The sequence below is a fragment of the Coptis chinensis genome, chromosome 2, assembly GCF_015680905.1.
Source record: "Coptis chinensis isolate HL-2020 chromosome 2, ASM1568090v1, whole genome shotgun sequence".
Classification (NCBI taxonomy): Eukaryota; Viridiplantae; Streptophyta; class Magnoliopsida; order Ranunculales; family Ranunculaceae; genus Coptis; species Coptis chinensis.
In genome coordinates, this window is record NC_141457.1 from 95,490,883 (window position 1) to 95,508,649 (window position 17,767).

Below are 17,767 nucleotides of genomic sequence, written 5' to 3' on the forward strand. Positions count from 1 at the left end.
CAATCAAACAGCAACAAATTGTTGCAAATTAGGGCAAATGATATTTACTACAATATCATCAAACAGTGGCAATTTAAATTTGCCACAAGATATTTGCAATTGTCACATAGTAAATTTGTCAGTGGCAAATGGTGACAAAATTTGCATTTGCCACAGCTCCTATCAAACATAGCCCTAGTGTTTACTATTTATATTAATTACTACAGTTTAACAGTGTTTATAATTTAAGTTAACATATATTATGTTGTCTCTTTAACATTCTTATCTCATATAGTTATTTATTTTTATTTGTAGGAATAAAAAGTTATAATGATTTTAATTTTCTCTCTTGATAAACAATAAGAGTGCTCTCTACAAATGATATTGATCGATCCGCATCAACACAAACGGTTAGGTTGTACTCTTCCCTCTCTATGTTTGAGTCAGAGTGAGGAAAATTGTTGTAGGAGAGAGATTAAGACTTTAACAAACATAATTGAGATCTATGGTTCAAATTTCAATCCAACCGTAGTACATTATCAGGAGAACTCCAAATATTCCAGTTAATATCGAGACATATCGTTGTACATTTATCTGAAATATCGATGAACCCTATAAATAAAAATCCCCAAAAATACTCTTTGTTTTGTTTCCCTCCAAACTGAGACACTCGCCGTCACTGACTAAATTAAACCATGTCTTCAATTCTATCAAAGAAATACTCACTCAAAGACTTAAAAAATTTAGGCCACCAACTTCTCTCTTCAAAACTACATATAAATAATCTTCCTTTATTAATCACTTTCATCTCTCCTTCTTCTCCTCCTAAACACGCTCTCGAATCTTTTATTTCTCTTCACTCTTTTTTCACTCCTGTTATCAATCACCTCCCCACTTCTAAATCACTTGTTCTTAGTAATAATCATGATGATGATAAGGACCCAGAGTTGGTTTATAATATCTGGCTTAGGTCCAATTTTGATGAGTTTTTGAACTCTCTTTTTGCTGTCGCTGTTTCCCCAGAGGCTGATGACACCCTTAGAGTGAGTTTGTCTAGTCTTTCTTTTTTTGTTTGGTGTTATTTATTTATTAATTTATATCTGTTGTTTGTTTAGGAAGTGGCGTTGGATGGGGTGATGGAGTTTGTCAAGTTGGGAAAAGGAGGGAAGTTTCAGTCTATGATTTATCAGAGGTTTCTTCAGGCCATTGTAAGTTGTTTCTATTGTAAATTTTTATATGTTTATTATTGCTTTTCTAATGGGTCGTTTTGTAATTGTAGGTTTATTCACCATCAGGCATTGATGTTGTAGTAGAGACACTTGTTTCAAACTTTTTCAACTACATAGATGTTCGGTATGACCAGTTTAATTCTTTGTTTACATGTTATAGTTCTTTAAACTTATTTGCTCACCTCTTAAATCATTTATCTTGGTGTAGTTACTTTACCTACATTACTTTGGAAAAGCTTGTTAGGACATTGGATTCACGAGATATAAAAGGTATTATTGTCTCAGACTTGTAGCGCTGTTCTTTTTATATCCTTTCATTGACTTATTGGTTTATTGTGATTTTGTAGATACCAACAATACACATCAAGACAGTGAGAATAAATCAAAACTGAGGTCAGTATATTGTAAGCTCTGTATCTCGTGTTATTTTTTAGCTGTAATTAGTTTCAGTTTGTAAGAATTAGATAAAGTTAGCACTGTCTTTGTACTAGAATGTAACCATAATATTGCTTCCACACAAATGTTGTTTTATTCATTTGTAATCCACCATGCTAATAGCACAATTTAAAATTTTAATGTATATTTCGTTTTCACAATTTGTAGTTGTAGTATCTCCTGCTTCATTATGAAAATCTACCAACTTGTGATTTATTGTTATTTGTTTTGAAGCAACTTGGAGTTTGCCATTCACAAGATACATTATATCCTCTCAGACATCCCTCCTTTGGAGACTAAAGAAGGACAATCTGATTATCAAATGTGGAGTGAGTTAGGTGAGCATACTTCTCTGTCTTTTTTTATTTTGGCCCTTCTATCTTATCTTTTGGACTCTTGAATAATCTTCTGGTATAATAAGTACACCATGTCCGTTTTGGATCGTTACATTGTGCACTATTTATGTCTATTGCATTTTATATTATTCCAGCCAACCTATGACATTGTAGTGTACAGCTTGAAAGTAGGTTTTCGAATTCCTTTGTAGTTCGATACTGGGCTGGGTTTTGTCTGGGATCGTGCATTTACTTTTCCTTTTACTGTAGGACTTTCGTCTAAAGAAACTGATGGGAAACAATCAAAGGAAGGTGATCAAGAAAACAGACCAAAGAAGTCTAACAGCGATGTAAGGGCTTACTTTGTCTCATTTTCCTGTTTTCAGTTCACCATTTGATTTCTTGTAAGAACTGAACCACCATCTTGAAATTTAATGGACTTCATTCTGTTTCAACAAGCGAACTTTTTTTCCCCTTTCCAAATAGTATTTGATTCTTTATATCTCTTCTTTGATAAATTAGCCAAGGGCTTATAATTTCGATAAAAAGAGACAATCCTATGGCTTTATTTTGATTGGTACACAGAAACTTGTCAAAAGTTTTGGAGAGAGCTACCAATATAATTACGGTTTTGTTGTTTCATACCCAAGTATTTTGCAAAACTTGTTGCCTTAATAGTTATTACTCATGGTTGTCTTGCAAGGTTTTGATGCATACCTCATTTCTGCTTCATGTGTAATTTTTATATCGTAAAAGTACATCAATATTTAATTTCATCTAGGTCTTTTGATATTGCAGATTGCCAAAAGATGAAATTGAAGTTCACGAAAGCATGGTTATCGTTTCTTAGATTGTCTCTCCCTCTTGATGTGTATAAAGAGGTAACGTTGCAACTCTTTTCTAGTTTTGGTACTTGATTTTAGTGTTCTCACGGTAATATATATATTTTCAATCAAAAATATACTTTATTGAGTATCAAAAGAAAGAAAGAACCCTCAGGATCCAGAAAAATAACAACTCTTATACCAAGCGGTGAACTACCAACTCACCTTGACCAGCTAGACTGACAGCTTGATTTTTTTTATTTTATTCATGTGTTTCCTTTATATTTTGGAGCAATCACTTTTCCCTAAAAGCTATATAATGTAGAGTATGGTTATTATTCATTATATTTTATTTATATATATTTTTTCTCCCCACCCCCCTCTTCCTACGGACACAGATTAATACCTCATATCTCATTTCAATGTATCTTGTCTGACCTCTCTTGTTAAATGCAGGTTCTTGTCACTCTTCATCAGATAGTTATTCGATTTGTCAAGTCCGATAATGCTATGGTAAAATTGTATATGCACTTCAATGTATTTATATTATGTTCTAGCATCCCTAGAACCCGAAATTAAGTCTGACTTAAATCTGAAATATGCAGTGACTTCTTAACAAGATCATATGACGTTGGGGGTGTTACAAGTGTCATGGCTCTTAGCAGCCTTTACATTCTCATGACACAACATGGTCTAGAATATCCAATTTCTATGAAAAGCTTTATGCTTTACTAGAACCTTCTATTTTTATGGCGAAACACCGAGCAAAGTTTTTTGAGGTAATTTTGATATTCTCTATTAAAATAATTCGGGAATCATTCATGCTTGAGCTTGACCTGTTCTTTTTTATTTTTATTCGATGACATGCTCTGAAATCGGTTATGCTTCCAGTGGGAGGAGTGGTTTCCGTTTATGGAGGAGATCTGCTCTGTTTTTTCTCTTTGTGAGGGTGACTGTAGAGCGGAGAAATTTAGAAACCAAAAAGGGAACAGTTGACCCCACATATGCATTATTCTTGTCTTATGTATTTGAATTACAAGGTAGTGCAATGTTATCAAGTGACATGAGGTGCATGAGTAGCCCCCACCTTGACGCATGAGAGAACTAATTATAGAAATACATGCATAGTAGGCATTAGAAAGATAAAAAGGATGATAACGTTGTATCATTATCATAGTTTGTGTTTTGATAGTGTCCGAAAGTTAGATACCTCATATCCGTGTCAGATGCCTGCACACGTAGTTTTGTTATTGTTAAAATTTTTGCTAATTAAAAATGTTTTATGGGATGCAGCTTCTGGATTCTTGTTTGAAATCTCCTCTTCTTCCAGCATACTTGGCAGCTGCTTTTACCAAGAAATTAAGTAGGCTTTCTCTTGTAGTCCCTCCCCCGGGAGCATTGGTTGTCATTGCTATAATCCACAACCTTCTGCGAAGGCACCCTTCGATTAACTTTTTGGTTCAACAGGTAAATGTTGACAGGAGATATCTCCTTTTAATTTATTTTTTGTTTGGTTATCCTTAACTGTTTCCAACACTCTTTAGTTTTAAATATGAGCATCAAGGATTTTGATGCATGTTTGAGCTTTGGATTAGACGGGCAAGCTGATAAGTTCGTTACTTAGTTTATAGGAAGCTACTGAGGGCCAAAGTGGGCAGATACTTTTCTCTGCCTCTGTGGTGAGGATGGGGGGACTTACTTAAACAAGCTGGACCTCCATCCTCCTCACGCATCAATACATAAGTAAAGGAACAATGATTTATCCCCATTTTCTTTTCTCTTTCAAGCTTTGTTACCTCTGCTGCCAAGTGCGAACAATAACAAGACAGCCAGCTCACTGTGTAGACCCAATGTGACCTTGATCTAGTGTAAACGTAAAAGAAAAGAAAAGCAAGATACTTGACCAATAGAGATATGAAACCAGTTAAATTTTTAAGGAAGCTCATCATGTACTTTCTGATGTGTTTGTCTCCCAATTGTACATCAATTACTCATCTCATTGTATTGTGCTAGTGATGGCATTAAATCACATTCTTATGCTATGCTGAGTTTTAAAATTTTAAGTGTGATCAACTAGTTTACAAAGGTAAAGTAAATTATTAGAAAGAGGATAAAGGGAAAACTCTCTCTGATGGTGTGTGTGATTTTGAGTGATCGATGGAGCCTTTACAGAGTATTTTTCTCTTGTTCCTAGATTATATATTTATTTTGAGAACCATTGACATATGTGTAGCAAAATGATGAGACGGATGGAGATTCTTCAAGAAGAGAAAATGAAAATAGTGAGAGTGTAAAGGAATCTAATGCCTGCACAGATATATCAACTGCAAAGCCAGGCATTGATATGTTTAACAGTGAAGAGACAGATCCTGCAAAATCTAATGCCATGAGTAAGTCTCTATTGCAAATTCTCAATTGTTTGTCTGGAATAACTCTACTAACTGTGCTTGGGATTTTACCTTTAGCATGCTTATATTAGGGATTGGAATTAGTTCCATTTCGACTTTGTAGCCATATGAAACTAAATGACTTCTTGGTGCAGGAAGTTCTCTTTGGGAAATAGACACTCTTCGCCACCATTATTGCCCAGCAGTTTCTAGGTATTCATCCTTCCTCTCTCTTCTTCCCTATTGTATCTTCTGTACACACAGGCCTATGGATCCTCTTGTTTAAAATCAATATAAGCCATCTTTCTCCCTCTTATTGATGGGGACAATTTTGTGCTATTTTTATTTCTCAAAATTAGTATTAACCTTTACTGTTTCTTTGGTAGATTTGTTGCATCACTTGAAAATGACTTGACAGTGAGGGCCAAAACCACTGAGATCACTGTAAAGGATTTTAGTTCAGCCTCATATGCCACAATTTTCAGAGCTGAGGTAAGATTATATGGGGACTCTCCTTATATTTAGTATATCCATGATACTTTCTGGTGCAAGTTTTAGAATATTTTCTGTACGTATAGCATGCACGTAAGTTATTTTTTCACAATATTTTTGGGAGATGGTAAACGCATTCCTGTTGTGACGATTTAGAATTAGTCAATGCATGAATAGGGATTTAATCTCCTTAATATGATGACTAGGGATGTGGTCTGGCACAAACGTTAAACCAACGTTGGCAGCCTTCATCACTTGTGCTGTTGGCTCAGTGATAGATACATGGAAGGTTGCAAATATTTTCGATTTGTCTATCATGATTGATATTACTGACTAATGTTATTATTAAGTGAGGATTATTAGCTTTGGTCTTGCTGAATGACATTTTTTGTTCTTTTTTTTTGCATTGGATCGTTCAGATAGGTAGGAGGATAAAACAGGTTCCGCTTGCATTTTACAAAGCAAGCCCAGCTTCGTTATTCTTGGAGTCTGATTTTCCTGGTTGGTCTTTCAAATTGGACGATTCAGAGAATGAAGAGTCTGGGAATGGTAATAATGGGCTTCTAACTAAATCAGTGGTGGCTGATGAAAAGTCCACAAAGAGACGGCGGATTGAATGCTGAGCTTATGCTGGAACCAATACGAAAATCTGGTCTCTTGGCATTGATTTGAGACATCAGTTTTGTAAGATTTTATGTCTGTTTATTAAAGCAAGCCCGGGCCCCCATTTCCCAGATCCCAATTTTTGACTTTTCTGCTCCGTGGTTATTTGTTGTATTGTCAACATACGATTGAGTTGGGTTTGCTGATGACCTGCGTCTCTGATTATCAGCTATTTAACAATGTTCTTACTTTGGAATGATTCTTATCAAATGTCAGAAGTAATGCATACATATAAATAGTTCACAAAATTTTCTGAGCACAAAACATGGACTCCAGTTAAAAGTTGCCTCAGTTGAAATGGAAATGCTGTCTGATCAATGTGTTTGCTACAGGATGACAAATATAAGTGAACTGATTACAAGTGATGGAAATAAAACAACCAAATGAGCAATAGAATTTCATTCCAATACAGCTTCGGGGTTATTTAGGGTTTCAGGCAGATGGGAAGAAAAGGGGTTATGCCAGTTGAATGCCTATATGAACAACGAGATAAAAAGCTTATAAATCGAACAATAAAAAAACCAGTTTAGACTTTAGATTACAACACCACCAAATTGGCCCTAAAATTGTCATTTCAAACAAGTCAAATATGTTCTGTTCTAACGATTTAGGGATCAGCTATACCAACTCACAAGTCAAAGTCGCACAAACCACGTCACAGTATAAAACGTGGCAACCAAGTATCCAATTATAGTCCGCCACGTAAGAAAAGAATTATCTGTAGTGACACAGCAGAGAACATGTATAAAAGAGAAAAAAGAAAAGAGGAGTTTGAGTTGAATTTGAATTTAGGATGGAGGAGAAGAAGAGGTTGTTATTGTTGGTGACTTTGATATTTGTCAGTTTTTCAGTAGTTTATTGTATTGATGATAAATGCTTAGCTTGCAATGCCGTTGCCGTAAGTAACCCCAACCTCCATCTCTCTTTCTATACTTTCCATCATTCACAGGTTTTTATTATTAAATGATTTTGCTTTGCCAGGAAGAATTGGAGTTGGGACTTTCTAATGTAAGTCATCTTCTAATTAATTAATTAATTAATAGCTCCAACATTTCTCATTATTTTATGGAGTAAATGTTGTAAATGTTTTTTCCTCAGTTTGTTGATATTATTAGTTTTTAGGAGAAACCAAGGAACCATTTGGATTTAAGGAACCGGTTGAACTCGAAAGGTCAACGTGAGGGAAAGGTAATTGACTACAGGTACAAAAATCTATTTCTCCTCTTTAATTGGTTTACTATTGTAACATCCTCATATCAATCTTTCTTGAGAGGATTATCATCATAATATGTTGTAATTGGTACCTTAAGCATACTCCAAGCCATGTAGTAGACAATGACTGATAAAAAGAGTAAGGTTTACCAACGTTAGTTGTTTGCAATTTCGTACGCTCTTTTTTACTTCCACTTAATTTGATCAGAGAGCGACCTACAAAGGGACAAGTTCCATCATGTTTTTCTTTCTCATGGTCCAAGTTGAAAGGATTCTCTATTAGGATGATCTTTTGCCAAGTTTTATGACTGGACTTGTTTCTGGGTAACTGATCACCAAGTGCTTACTTTGTGTAGAGTCAGTGAGCTCAGAGTTGTTGAGCTCCTAGATGGGCTATGTGAAAAGATGCAAGAATATACTCTTGATAAGGTAGTTGTTCTTGAAGTCCCCCTTGGTTATGGAGCAATTGCCTTTTTATTTTTATTTCTATTTTATATATGTGTAACTTTTTCACCTTTATGAAAAGGGTTTACGGTTTACCTCCTTTTCTTTTGCAGTTAGCTTCAACCAGATATGAATGGGTTAAAGTTGATGACTGGGACAACCTTACCACCGGTATGTAACTTTCAGAGTTGATGATTGTGAATACTTTATTTCACATTGATCTTTGTTCAAGTTCATTCCTTGAAATTAACAAATTTATTGCGCTTAACACTCTAACAATGTGAGTATAAGTCGATCCTTGCATCTTCTTGGACTGACTTTCAAGGTTGTAATGGTCCTAAATTGCGGTGTTGTAAATTTTTGAGATGCACTTTCTCTAACTTGATTCTTACATCTTCTGTAAGTATACTGGTGAAATGAAAGAACATCTCTTGAGGCAAGAAGCCATGACTTGAAATAGTTTTTCTTTCCTGATGCATTTAAGAGCCCTGGCATCTAAGTTGATGGAACATACAATGCATATGATCTGATTGTTCATTAATCATATTGTCAAAGACTTCGAACAGAAAATGTACAAAGGAGATTTCTGAAAGTTCTATTATACAATAAATAGACTGCATTCATATCGGTTTGATCTCTAATATTGAGTGAAATAAGACATAACGAAAGAAGCAAAAAGGAAAGAGAGAGAGAGAGAGAGAAACAACAACAACTTATGTATGGAGAAAGAGAGTGGGCAAGGATTTCAAGCCCTGGATTACACTTCACTGTATATTTATTTACTTGATGGTACTAGTGGGCTTGCGGCGTATGTCCCCACTCTACCTACTGTCAAACACACAAAAGTAGTAGATGCTAACACCTAGGTACTCTGTACACTGTCTTTATATGTTATTACTAAGCTATTGCTATATTAACATACTGTTTTAAATCCTTTTATTGAATCTCCATAGGTACGCTATTTATCTACTTTGGATAATATGAGAAAAAAGGGTCTATTAGTTGTTCATTTGGAACCCTTAAAGGCTGTTTGTTTTCATGTCATGACAGATAAACGAGAGGCACGGGCCTATTCAAAAGATATATCCTCATATTGTGGAAGGTAAGAAAGCACAAAGTATATCTGGCAGCTCCAGCATGACTTGGTTGAATCGACTTGGGCCACTTTTATGGAAACTATTACAAATATTGTTCGGGAATCTAATCATGTAGCAAATTGTCCTCATAATCATTGTTTTACAGAACATTCTGGCATTAAGAATAAGAACTCTTTTGAATTTCTTAGTTGTGTCAACCATAGTACAAAATATCCCGATATATCGCGATATTTGGGGATATCTATCCATATTTCAGAAAAAGATATATAAATATCACGATGTGTTAAGATATATATTTGATTTGCAAATATCTACGATATTTTGACGATATTTGCGATATTTGTGATATTTGAGGATATTTGGAGATATTTGGAGATATTTAGCGATATTTTGTGTATATAACAATTTTATTTAATATTTACCATTATATTTTAAATAAATATAAATAATGTATCATGATATATCAAGAAATATCTATAATATCTACGATATTTGTCGATATTTTAGATATATCCACGATATTTGCATGTGAAACAATGTCAAATATCCCCAAAGAGAGGGATATATCCACGATACATATCCAGAAATTGAGTATCGATAAATACCCATATCCTGATATTTTGTACTATGGTGTCAACCATTGCCATTGTATTGGCAAATCATTAGAGGCTTGCAAGAGTGTTTTCCTGGCCCTTGAATGCACAAGCCCCCCGTTAACAAAAAGTAGATAAATGTTCTGCAGTTCCTTTGTTGTCACATCAAAATATTGCTTTGGAGACCAACCCTTTCATTTGTGAAATCCAAACTTCCGCTATATTGCATCTGCATAATGAGCATATAACATAGCAGTAATCTTTAGCCATCATAAATCATTCATTCTAAGTTATTTATATTTGATGCATAGGTTACTTGAGGAAACAGAAGATGAGGTGAGTCACTCTCCTTTTTTCAATCTTTAGGTGTTTTTGAATTGTTTCGTATAATCTATGTACATGCTGCTACTAAGCTGGACTTGATTTTATAGCATGATGCATAGAATTACTGAGTAGACTCTCCTGGCTTCAATATTGCAGTTGGCTGAATTGATAAAGAAAGGATCCGTTAAAGTAGGAGAAGTAAGCAAGGTTCTATGCCAAGATCTCAGCAGGCAATGCAGTGGAACTAGGTACTATTCAAACAGACCCTTAAGTCAACCTACTTACTGAGTGTAGAGTGTTTACAAATTGCCACTTTACTAGCAGTAAAAATTTAAATATAAAAAGAAACTTGTTCTGGAAGTCCAGAAATGAATTCATTGCTAAATCTACTTCACTTTAAAAACCTGACTCAACGGGGCCTTTGCATTGTTCACCAAGAGAAACTGCAGGAATCAAAACGTGAGAGAAGAGTAGTTTGCTCATGTTTATTCACGTGTCTTAACAAAGGCCCCAGTAGAAGTGTTAGACTCAGCCATACATTGTTGGTTTTCATACTCTTCTTCAATGAGAAACAGACAGGTGAAATGGAAAAGCTTGTTAAAAAGAATCCACCTGCTTCTAGGTGGCTGACAAGAAGGTATTATTTGATGACCATATGATATAGGGGGGAGGGAAAGTAAAAATCCAAAATAGAACTTGTGGAAAGTGTCCTCAGACCAGGCTTTTTGGGAGTAACCCCGTGTTCCAATTCCTCACACAGCCCTAACTATTCTTGTACATCAAAGCGTATTTGAACAGTATCATAATACAATGTCATGCAGCTATGGTTTTAAGGCCCGGCTTCTGTGGGAACTTTGATCTATAAGCCCCCCAATCCCTTTATCCTTCCCGACCTCCAAGTAATGATCGATTAAGCTGCTTATGCAATGAAATTTGTTACATTTATACAATGGATACATACAATGCAACAAAGGGTTACAAGTTGAATATTTTCACAAGATAGCCTTATACTGATCTATAAACAGTGCTGCCGCCGGTGGAGCTGAAGAAGAGGATGTTCGATCAGACCGAGATCTGTGAAGTCAACTATTCAGATTCATTGATGGGTGATGTTGTGAAGTAACCAACTCGAGCTCCAAATTTTGTTATATTCCTTCTGAATGTTAAAACGGTGAAAAACTTTTGTTATCCTTGGAGGTGAATTATCATATCCTTTGTTGTTCCTTCCTTTTATTTATACCCTACTTTTTAAATGTACAAGCTGTAAAATGTTTCATGTTATGAGTCACAATGGCAGCATAATCTCTATGACAATGTGCGCTTATCACGGTAATAAGGAGACCCGGCTTTCTGATATATTCTCCTTAACAAACGAATCATCTAAATTAGTAAAATTGGGATACATTGGAACTATTAAGCGCCTTCTTGATGCACCAAAGATGCCCAGAAGACGCAATGGTGGGTCCAACTTGCTTGGCATGCTATTGCTTTTGCTGGTGGACTTGTTTGGGACACAAGTTAAACCCTTGCAGCACCGAGTTGGCAAACTCTTGCTTGTTTGTGAACGGAAATCCACAGAAGACATATATTCTCTGGGCTTTAAGTCACGCTTGCAAACACCCTTTAACCAGGTGAACATCTGATGATGATCTTTAAGTTAGCTTGGGCAAAGTAAGTCAAAAGTCAAATTAGATTACTATAATGGTATGGAGAAAGCCTCATGAAAAGGATCCAAATACATTTTAGGTGGAATTTTTTAAACTTGTACATCAAGAAACTGGTAGACGGCATACTCGGTGTGGGAAGAAACAAGCTAGCTGCTACTAAGCTAGTAAACTTTGGTCGGCGGTATAAATCATAACTTAGTAGCCACAAGAGCTATTATCATAGTAACGGGAAGGCTGGATAAGTGGCTAAGTTATATTCCTCCAACAATGTCAAAAGCATATAGGAGATTTCATTTGATTATGTACTCTGTTGGTGAACAACAAAATGAGGTTTGAGAGAAGAAGAATTTTTTGTTCCAATTATGGAGAATGGCGTCTTTCATTCTAGCTTGACTAAAATCCAAAGAATTCATACTGCCTGTACCTTTACGTGAAAAAGAACACACTAATAATAATGTAACATTGAGGTACTACATCCCATAAAAATTCCGAATAAACACTTTATTCGTTTCTTCTTCCCCTTATTTTATTTGTTCGATAACCACATGAAAAGGGAAAATCAGGTTGCAACATTTGTTGTCGTAAAAAATTACCTTTTTCGGACATTCCGAAATATGATTGAGTATCGAAACTTTCCCTTATTTAGCATTGCCTATATAATCGTTTATATTCTCTCTCTCCCTCTCAAAATAATGTCTCTAACTCTCTATCAAGACTTATTTATTCCCAAAGCTCAAATTCCACAACTGGATTACTATTTATTTCCCTGTCTTTACTCTTTATTTATCATCTTTATTTTGTGCTAAAAGAGTATGATACCTTTAGTCACAAGAGTTGGTAATTTGCATGCTGTCAACTTCATTTGATTCATTGCTTCCTTCAAGTGCATTTGCAAACTGAAACTTTATTACACTTGCTTTATTACCACTCACATCACATGGAGTCTTCTAGGTAAGTCTTAGGTTTATGTTTAGAGTTTAAAGCACCTTGTAATGACCATTTCTTGACAGATGTTTCCTTGAAGCTGTGTTTTTTGACTATTTGAGTTTAAGTTGGCAATACCATATTTGATTTCTAATGGTTAAGTTACATATTTGATCTTGTTTTTTTTTTATCACAAGAAGATATTTATCCTAGGACACTGCATTCTTAGTAGTGGGGTTTTGTTTGTTTCGTCTATTAGTGCAAGGATGTGGTTGTTGCACCAGTTTGTTCCATTTTCTTGCTTAGAGCTTTAGTGTAATGTGTACTAAATTTTAGTGAGTATTGCATGAGTTTTCCATTGGGCAATTTGAGTCTGGTTCTTGGGAACAGAAGAAGATAGTGTCCGGTTTGTTAATCATTTAATCCACCATGGAAGTCATTTGGGTTCTGCTGTTATTTTTCTTCTGTTGTACATCATTTGCCAATGCTTCTGCTAGTAATAATGTTTCTTCAAGACCTGCAATTGTCAACATTGGAGCTATATTTACTTTTAACTCTACCATTGGGAGGGTAGCAAAGATTGCCATGGAGGCAGCGGTGGAAGATGTAAATTCCGACTCAAGTGTTTTAAAGGGAACCAAGTTGGTTCTAAAGATGCAAGACTCCAATTGCAGTGGATTTATTGGCCTTGTGGAAGGTACTTTGTTTCTTTCGCTGTATTTGTGTGATTGTGAATTCCCATTGAAATATTTGATATTTAGAGTTGCTCTTTGTAGTTGGATATTTCTAAGGCTTGTATTCCCTTCTTCATACTGATTACAGCTTTGCAGTTCATGGAGACGGATACCGTAGCGATTATTGGCCCACAATCTTCTGTTCTTGCTCATGTGATATCGCATGTTGCCAATGAACTCCAAGTTCCGTTGCTATCCTTCGCAGCCACAGACCCCTCCTTATCTTTACTTCAATTCCCATATTTTGTTAGGACAACACAGAATGATCTTTACCAGATGAATGCAGTAGCTGACTTGATTGACTACTATGGATGGAAAGAGGTGATTGTGATCTACATTGATGATGACTATGGACGCAATGGCGTAGCTGCATTGGGTGAGGGACTCGCACAAAAACGTTGCAGAATTTCATATAAAGTGGGCATCCCCCCACTGATCCGAGTTAACAGTGATGATATTATTGATATTCTTGTTAAGGTGATGCCACTGGAGTCTCGGATCATTGTTCTCCACACCAATCCTGATTCTGGTTTTATGGTATTTTCTATCGCAAAACATCTTGGAATGATGGATAATGGTTATGTGTGGATAGCTACAGATTGGTTGTCTTCTGTTCTAGATTCTTCACCACTCTCTTCCCTGAATATGGAAAATATGCAAGGAGTTCTTGTATTGCGCCAACACACGGCAGATTCAGAGAGAAAGAGAGATTTCTTCTCTAGATGGAACAAATTGTCTGGTGGTTCTTTTGGGCTGAGTTCTTATGGCCTATATGCATATGATACTGTATGGCTAATTGCTCATGCAGTTAATGCCTTTTTTGATCAGGGAGGAATCATTTCTTTTTCTAATGATTCTAGATTACATGATCTAGAGGGAGGAAATCTACACCTTGAAGCAATGAGTGTATTTGACGGAGGGAAATTTTTGCTCAACAATATATTGCAATCCCGTCTAAATGGTTTAACCGGTCCTGTTGAATTCAACTCAGACAGATCTCTCATTCGTCCTGCATATGATGTCATTAACATACTTGGAACTGGGTTTCGAGGCATTGGTTACTGGTCTAATTACTCTGGTTTGTCAGTCATAACTCCGGAGACTCTGTACATGAGGCCACATAATCGTTCTAACCAGCAACTGAGTCCTGTCATTTGGCCTGGGGACACAATTGTAAAGCCTCGTGGGTGGGCTTTTCCAAATGGTGGGAAGCAACTGAAAATAGGGGTACCTAATCGAGCTAGTTTCCGGGAATTCGTTACGGAAGTGAATGCAACGGATGGAGTGAAGGGCTTATGTATTGATGTATTTACTGCTGCTGTGAAACTTTTACCATATGCTGTTCCTTTTAAATTTGAACCCTATGGAGATGGTCATCAGAACCCAAACTATAATGAGCTTGTAAATTTGATCACAAACGCTGTGAGTTTGAAGTTAGAAAATTCATTTTAGACTTGCAATGTGACTATATGTTGCTTCTAATAGTTCTCTGTTTCTTGATTGTTTTAGACATTTGACGCTGTAGTAGGAGACATTGCTATAGTCACAAACCGTACACGGATTGTGGATTTTACTCAGCCATATACTGATTCTGGACTTATTGTAGTAGTTCCATTTAAAAGGTTGAATTCGGGTGGCTGGTCTTTTCTTCGGCCATTTACACCACAGTTGTGGTGCGTCACTGGCGCATTTTTCCTTTTTGTAGGAGCAGTTGTGTGGATCCTGGAACATAGACAAAATAGTGAGTTCAGGGGGACTCCAAGAGAACAACTTGTAACAATTTTCTGGTGAGTTTTTAGATTGTAATCGTAACTGCTAATATTAACCTAGTTCGCAATACCAGCTTGGTTTACAAGTTCTTTTGAGTTAGGCCTCTGTACATCTAGTAATGTTTATTGATGATTATTGTACAGGAAGTTCACGCTACAAGATATTAGTAAAACTTTAATTTTGTACAAGTGTACCAACTCAACATATTCTATAATCTGCTTAATTTGTCTAATCAGTGTTGTTGTTGCTGCAATGTTCTTTGGTGAAAAATGAGGATCATTGAGGCGTTTGTTTTTCGTATAATCCTATTACATGAAGAATAAGTGTTATATTTACAAAGTATATACTGGAATTTCTTTTCTCTCAAAGAGAGTAAATTGTGTTTTTTGAGGGATCTACTCTATAACTTGATTACATATTTAATGGATTTTGTGCTGGATAGAGCACTTCAATTGCTTCTCTGATATTTTTTGCAGCTCATAATGGGGTTTGCAAACCATGTTAAATTTATATGCTATAGAGCATGTGGTTCTTACTTCTTAGTATGTGTCAATATAATTTAATTTGATCTATTATCGGTAAAAGTCAAGTTATAACAATATATTTGGTCAAAGTTCGAAGTGTTATAACTTCATTAACTTGTTTAACAATTAGATTTCCTAATGTCTGTGCTTCACTTGTAATAGATGAAAAAGTCTTTCCATAACTAGATCGTGAACTCTGTTCCTTTCTTTGCTTCTTCTTTACTCACTAATATCCTACCTTCTGCATGTCACTTTCATACTCTGATCTTGGAAACAAAATAATTATGGGGTCTGATGTCTCGTGCTCTTATTGCAGGTTTAGCTTCTCCACTTTATTCTTTTCACACAGTAAGTAATAGGAGAGATCTTATCAGTTTTGTATACTAGGGCGAATGGAAAGTGGTTCTTTTGCAATCTTACTAAATCGGATTGCTTGTTTAACATGCAGGACAGAGCACAGTGACCACCCTTGGTCGCTTTGTACTGCTCATATGGCTTTTTGTGGTACTGATAATCAACTCAAGCTACACTGCTAGTCTGACCTCAATCCTCACAGTGCAACAGTTATATTCGCCTATCAAAGGAATAGAAAGTTTGAGAGCTAGCGACAAGCCCATTGGATACCAAGTGGGATCTTTTGCTGAACATTATCTGAGTGAGGAACTCCACATTGCCAAATCCAGATTAATTCCTCTTCGCTCACCAGAAGAATATGCTACAGCACTCGAACGTGGTCCTGAAAAAGGGGGTGTTGCTGCTGTGGTTGATGAACGTCCATATGTAGACCATTTTCTCTCGAGCCATTGCAAATTTAGAACTGTTGGACTGGAGTTCACAAAAAGTGGATGGGGATTCGTAAGTATCTATATCACAATGAAGCTTATTACTCTTTACAGAAACATTGTGCTCATGGAATTATAGTTTTGATTTGTTTGTCGCATATATAGTAGATGAGTTGAGATTGACAGCATAATGAGACATGTTAAGGTTTGATATGATTCAAATCTGATAATAAGCCACCAAGACATTAACAAAAGAAATAAACTAATTTGAAAAAGAACTACATAGTTTTTTTCCGAATATCAACAAATTTGGATACTTCGTTTTAATGTTCTTAATAGTTGATAGCATTATTCTGAATTCAGTGCGATATGATCCATTTACTTTTTTGGCTGGTGGGGGCTGAGTGTTCTTTGAATCTTTGTAGGCATTCCCTCGCGACTCTCCCTTGGTGGCTGACATCTCAATTGCAATTCTAACACTATCAGAAAATGGAGATCTTCAAAAGATCCATGATAAGTGGCTGACGAGAAGTTCTTGCACATTAGAGAGCACTGATGAGCTTGAATCGAGCCAGCTTCACTTTAAGAGCTTCAGGGGCCTCTATCTTACTTGTGGCATGGCGCTATTTGTTGCTGTCTTCATTTACTTTGTGCAAATCATATTGCAGTTTAGACACCTCCCCGCTGAATCTGACTCTACTGGTGAAAGTGTATTGCTGTCTAAGCGCCTCCAGAAATTTCTTTCATTTGTTGATGAGAAGGAAGGTCAGTTGACAAACAAGTCAAAGAGAACACAAACGGAAATATCTGCATATAGTGAAGAGATGGATGATGAGAGGAAGGCGAAGAGAAGACAAGGAGAACAATCCTTAAGTGGCAGCGCCAACTCTGCTAACCAACAAAGTCACTAGCTTCATAGTGTAGCAATGCGCAGTTCTCAGTCAATCATGAAACAGGGTAGTTTACTTGATCTAGCTTATATACAAATATACATACAATGCTCCAATTTTGGGGATGTAGACCATATATGTACTCACAGAAAGAAGTATATAGACCATATATGTACTCACAGAAAGAAGTATAGTAGGATAGACTGAATGTGGATAAGTTTTAGACTCATCTTTATTTTTGCTTGTGGCCTTATATCACTTTGATCCAAAATTTGTGTCCACCACCTCATATTTACGAACAAGAATGGTAGACCTCTGAGTTCTCTGACACATTTCCTAGTGGGCACAAAAATTATATGCATTTTGCGTTGAGAACATCTACATTTACGTATTCTACACATGTACGTATACTTCATCTCTGAGATTGGAGAAGTCGCCAGACAACTTTTGCAAGAACAAGTG

General features: G+C 36.0%; 3 protein-coding genes across 3 annotated transcripts; all 3 read left to right on the plus strand.

Annotated features, from left to right (window-relative positions):
- Nucleotides 1-606: 606 nt before the first annotated feature.
- LOC147519255 (protein NUCLEOLAR COMPLEX ASSOCIATED 4-like) lies at nt 607-6,574 on the plus strand. The gene is given in 17 exon segments (XM_086594095.1): nt 607-1,022; nt 1,095-1,187; nt 1,259-1,332; nt 1,417-1,478; nt 1,556-1,601; nt 1,878-1,981; nt 2,249-2,356; nt 2,777-2,859; nt 3,259-3,290; nt 3,292-3,315; nt 3,408-3,505; nt 3,508-3,581; nt 4,096-4,269; nt 5,036-5,192; nt 5,345-5,402; nt 5,576-5,681; nt 6,101-6,574. Coding segments are annotated over 17 exon segments (1,845 nt in total). The 5' UTR covers nt 607-674; the 3' UTR covers nt 6,305-6,574.
- Nucleotides 6,575-7,069: 495 nt separating this feature from the next.
- Nucleotides 7,070-11,370, plus strand: LOC147519256 (TLR4 regulator/MIR-interacting MSAP protein). Its single transcript, XM_086590906.1, has 9 exons — nt 7,070-7,242; nt 7,326-7,352; nt 7,467-7,546; nt 7,913-7,985; nt 8,114-8,171; nt 9,051-9,102; nt 10,002-10,026; nt 10,171-10,262; nt 11,040-11,370. The coding sequence occupies exons 1-9, from the start codon at nt 7,138-7,140 to the stop codon at nt 11,092-11,094; spliced, it is 567 nt and encodes a 188-aa protein (XP_086447032.1). The 5' UTR covers nt 7,070-7,137; the 3' UTR covers nt 11,095-11,370.
- A 1,532-nt stretch (nt 11,371-12,902) lies between these two features.
- Nucleotides 12,903-17,534, plus strand: LOC147519257 (glutamate receptor 3.3-like). The gene is made up of 6 exons (XM_086590907.1): nt 12,903-13,302; nt 13,428-14,761; nt 14,849-15,126; nt 15,950-15,981; nt 16,082-16,488; nt 16,841-17,534. Exons 1-6 carry the CDS (start codon nt 13,035-13,037, stop codon nt 17,324-17,326), a joined length of 2,805 nt encoding a protein of 934 aa, XP_086447033.1. The 5' UTR covers nt 12,903-13,034; the 3' UTR covers nt 17,327-17,534.
- The last annotated feature ends 233 nt before the right edge of the window (nt 17,535-17,767 follow it).

Bases quoted from the DNA above. Each gene is read 5' to 3' on its own strand.
- LOC147519256 (XM_086590906.1), top strand. From the start codon at position 7,138: ATGGAGGAGAAGAAGAGGTTGTTATTGTTGGTGACTTTGATATTTGTC. The intron at 7,353-7,466 runs GTAAGTCATCTT...ATTAGTTTTTAG, and splicing joins TGGAGTTGGGACTTTCTAAT to GAGAAACCAAGGAACCATTT. The intron at 10,027-10,170 runs GTGAGTCACTCT...TCAATATTGCAG, and splicing joins TTGAGGAAACAGAAGATGAG to TTGGCTGAATTGATAAAGAA.
- LOC147519257 (XM_086590907.1), top strand. From the start codon at position 13,035: ATGGAAGTCATTTGGGTTCTGCTGTTATTTTTCTTCTGTTGTACATCA. The intron at 13,303-13,427 runs GTACTTTGTTTC...TACTGATTACAG, and splicing joins ATTTATTGGCCTTGTGGAAG to CTTTGCAGTTCATGGAGACG. The intron at 15,127-15,949 runs GTGAGTTTTTAG...CTCTTATTGCAG, and splicing joins CAACTTGTAACAATTTTCTG to GTTTAGCTTCTCCACTTTAT.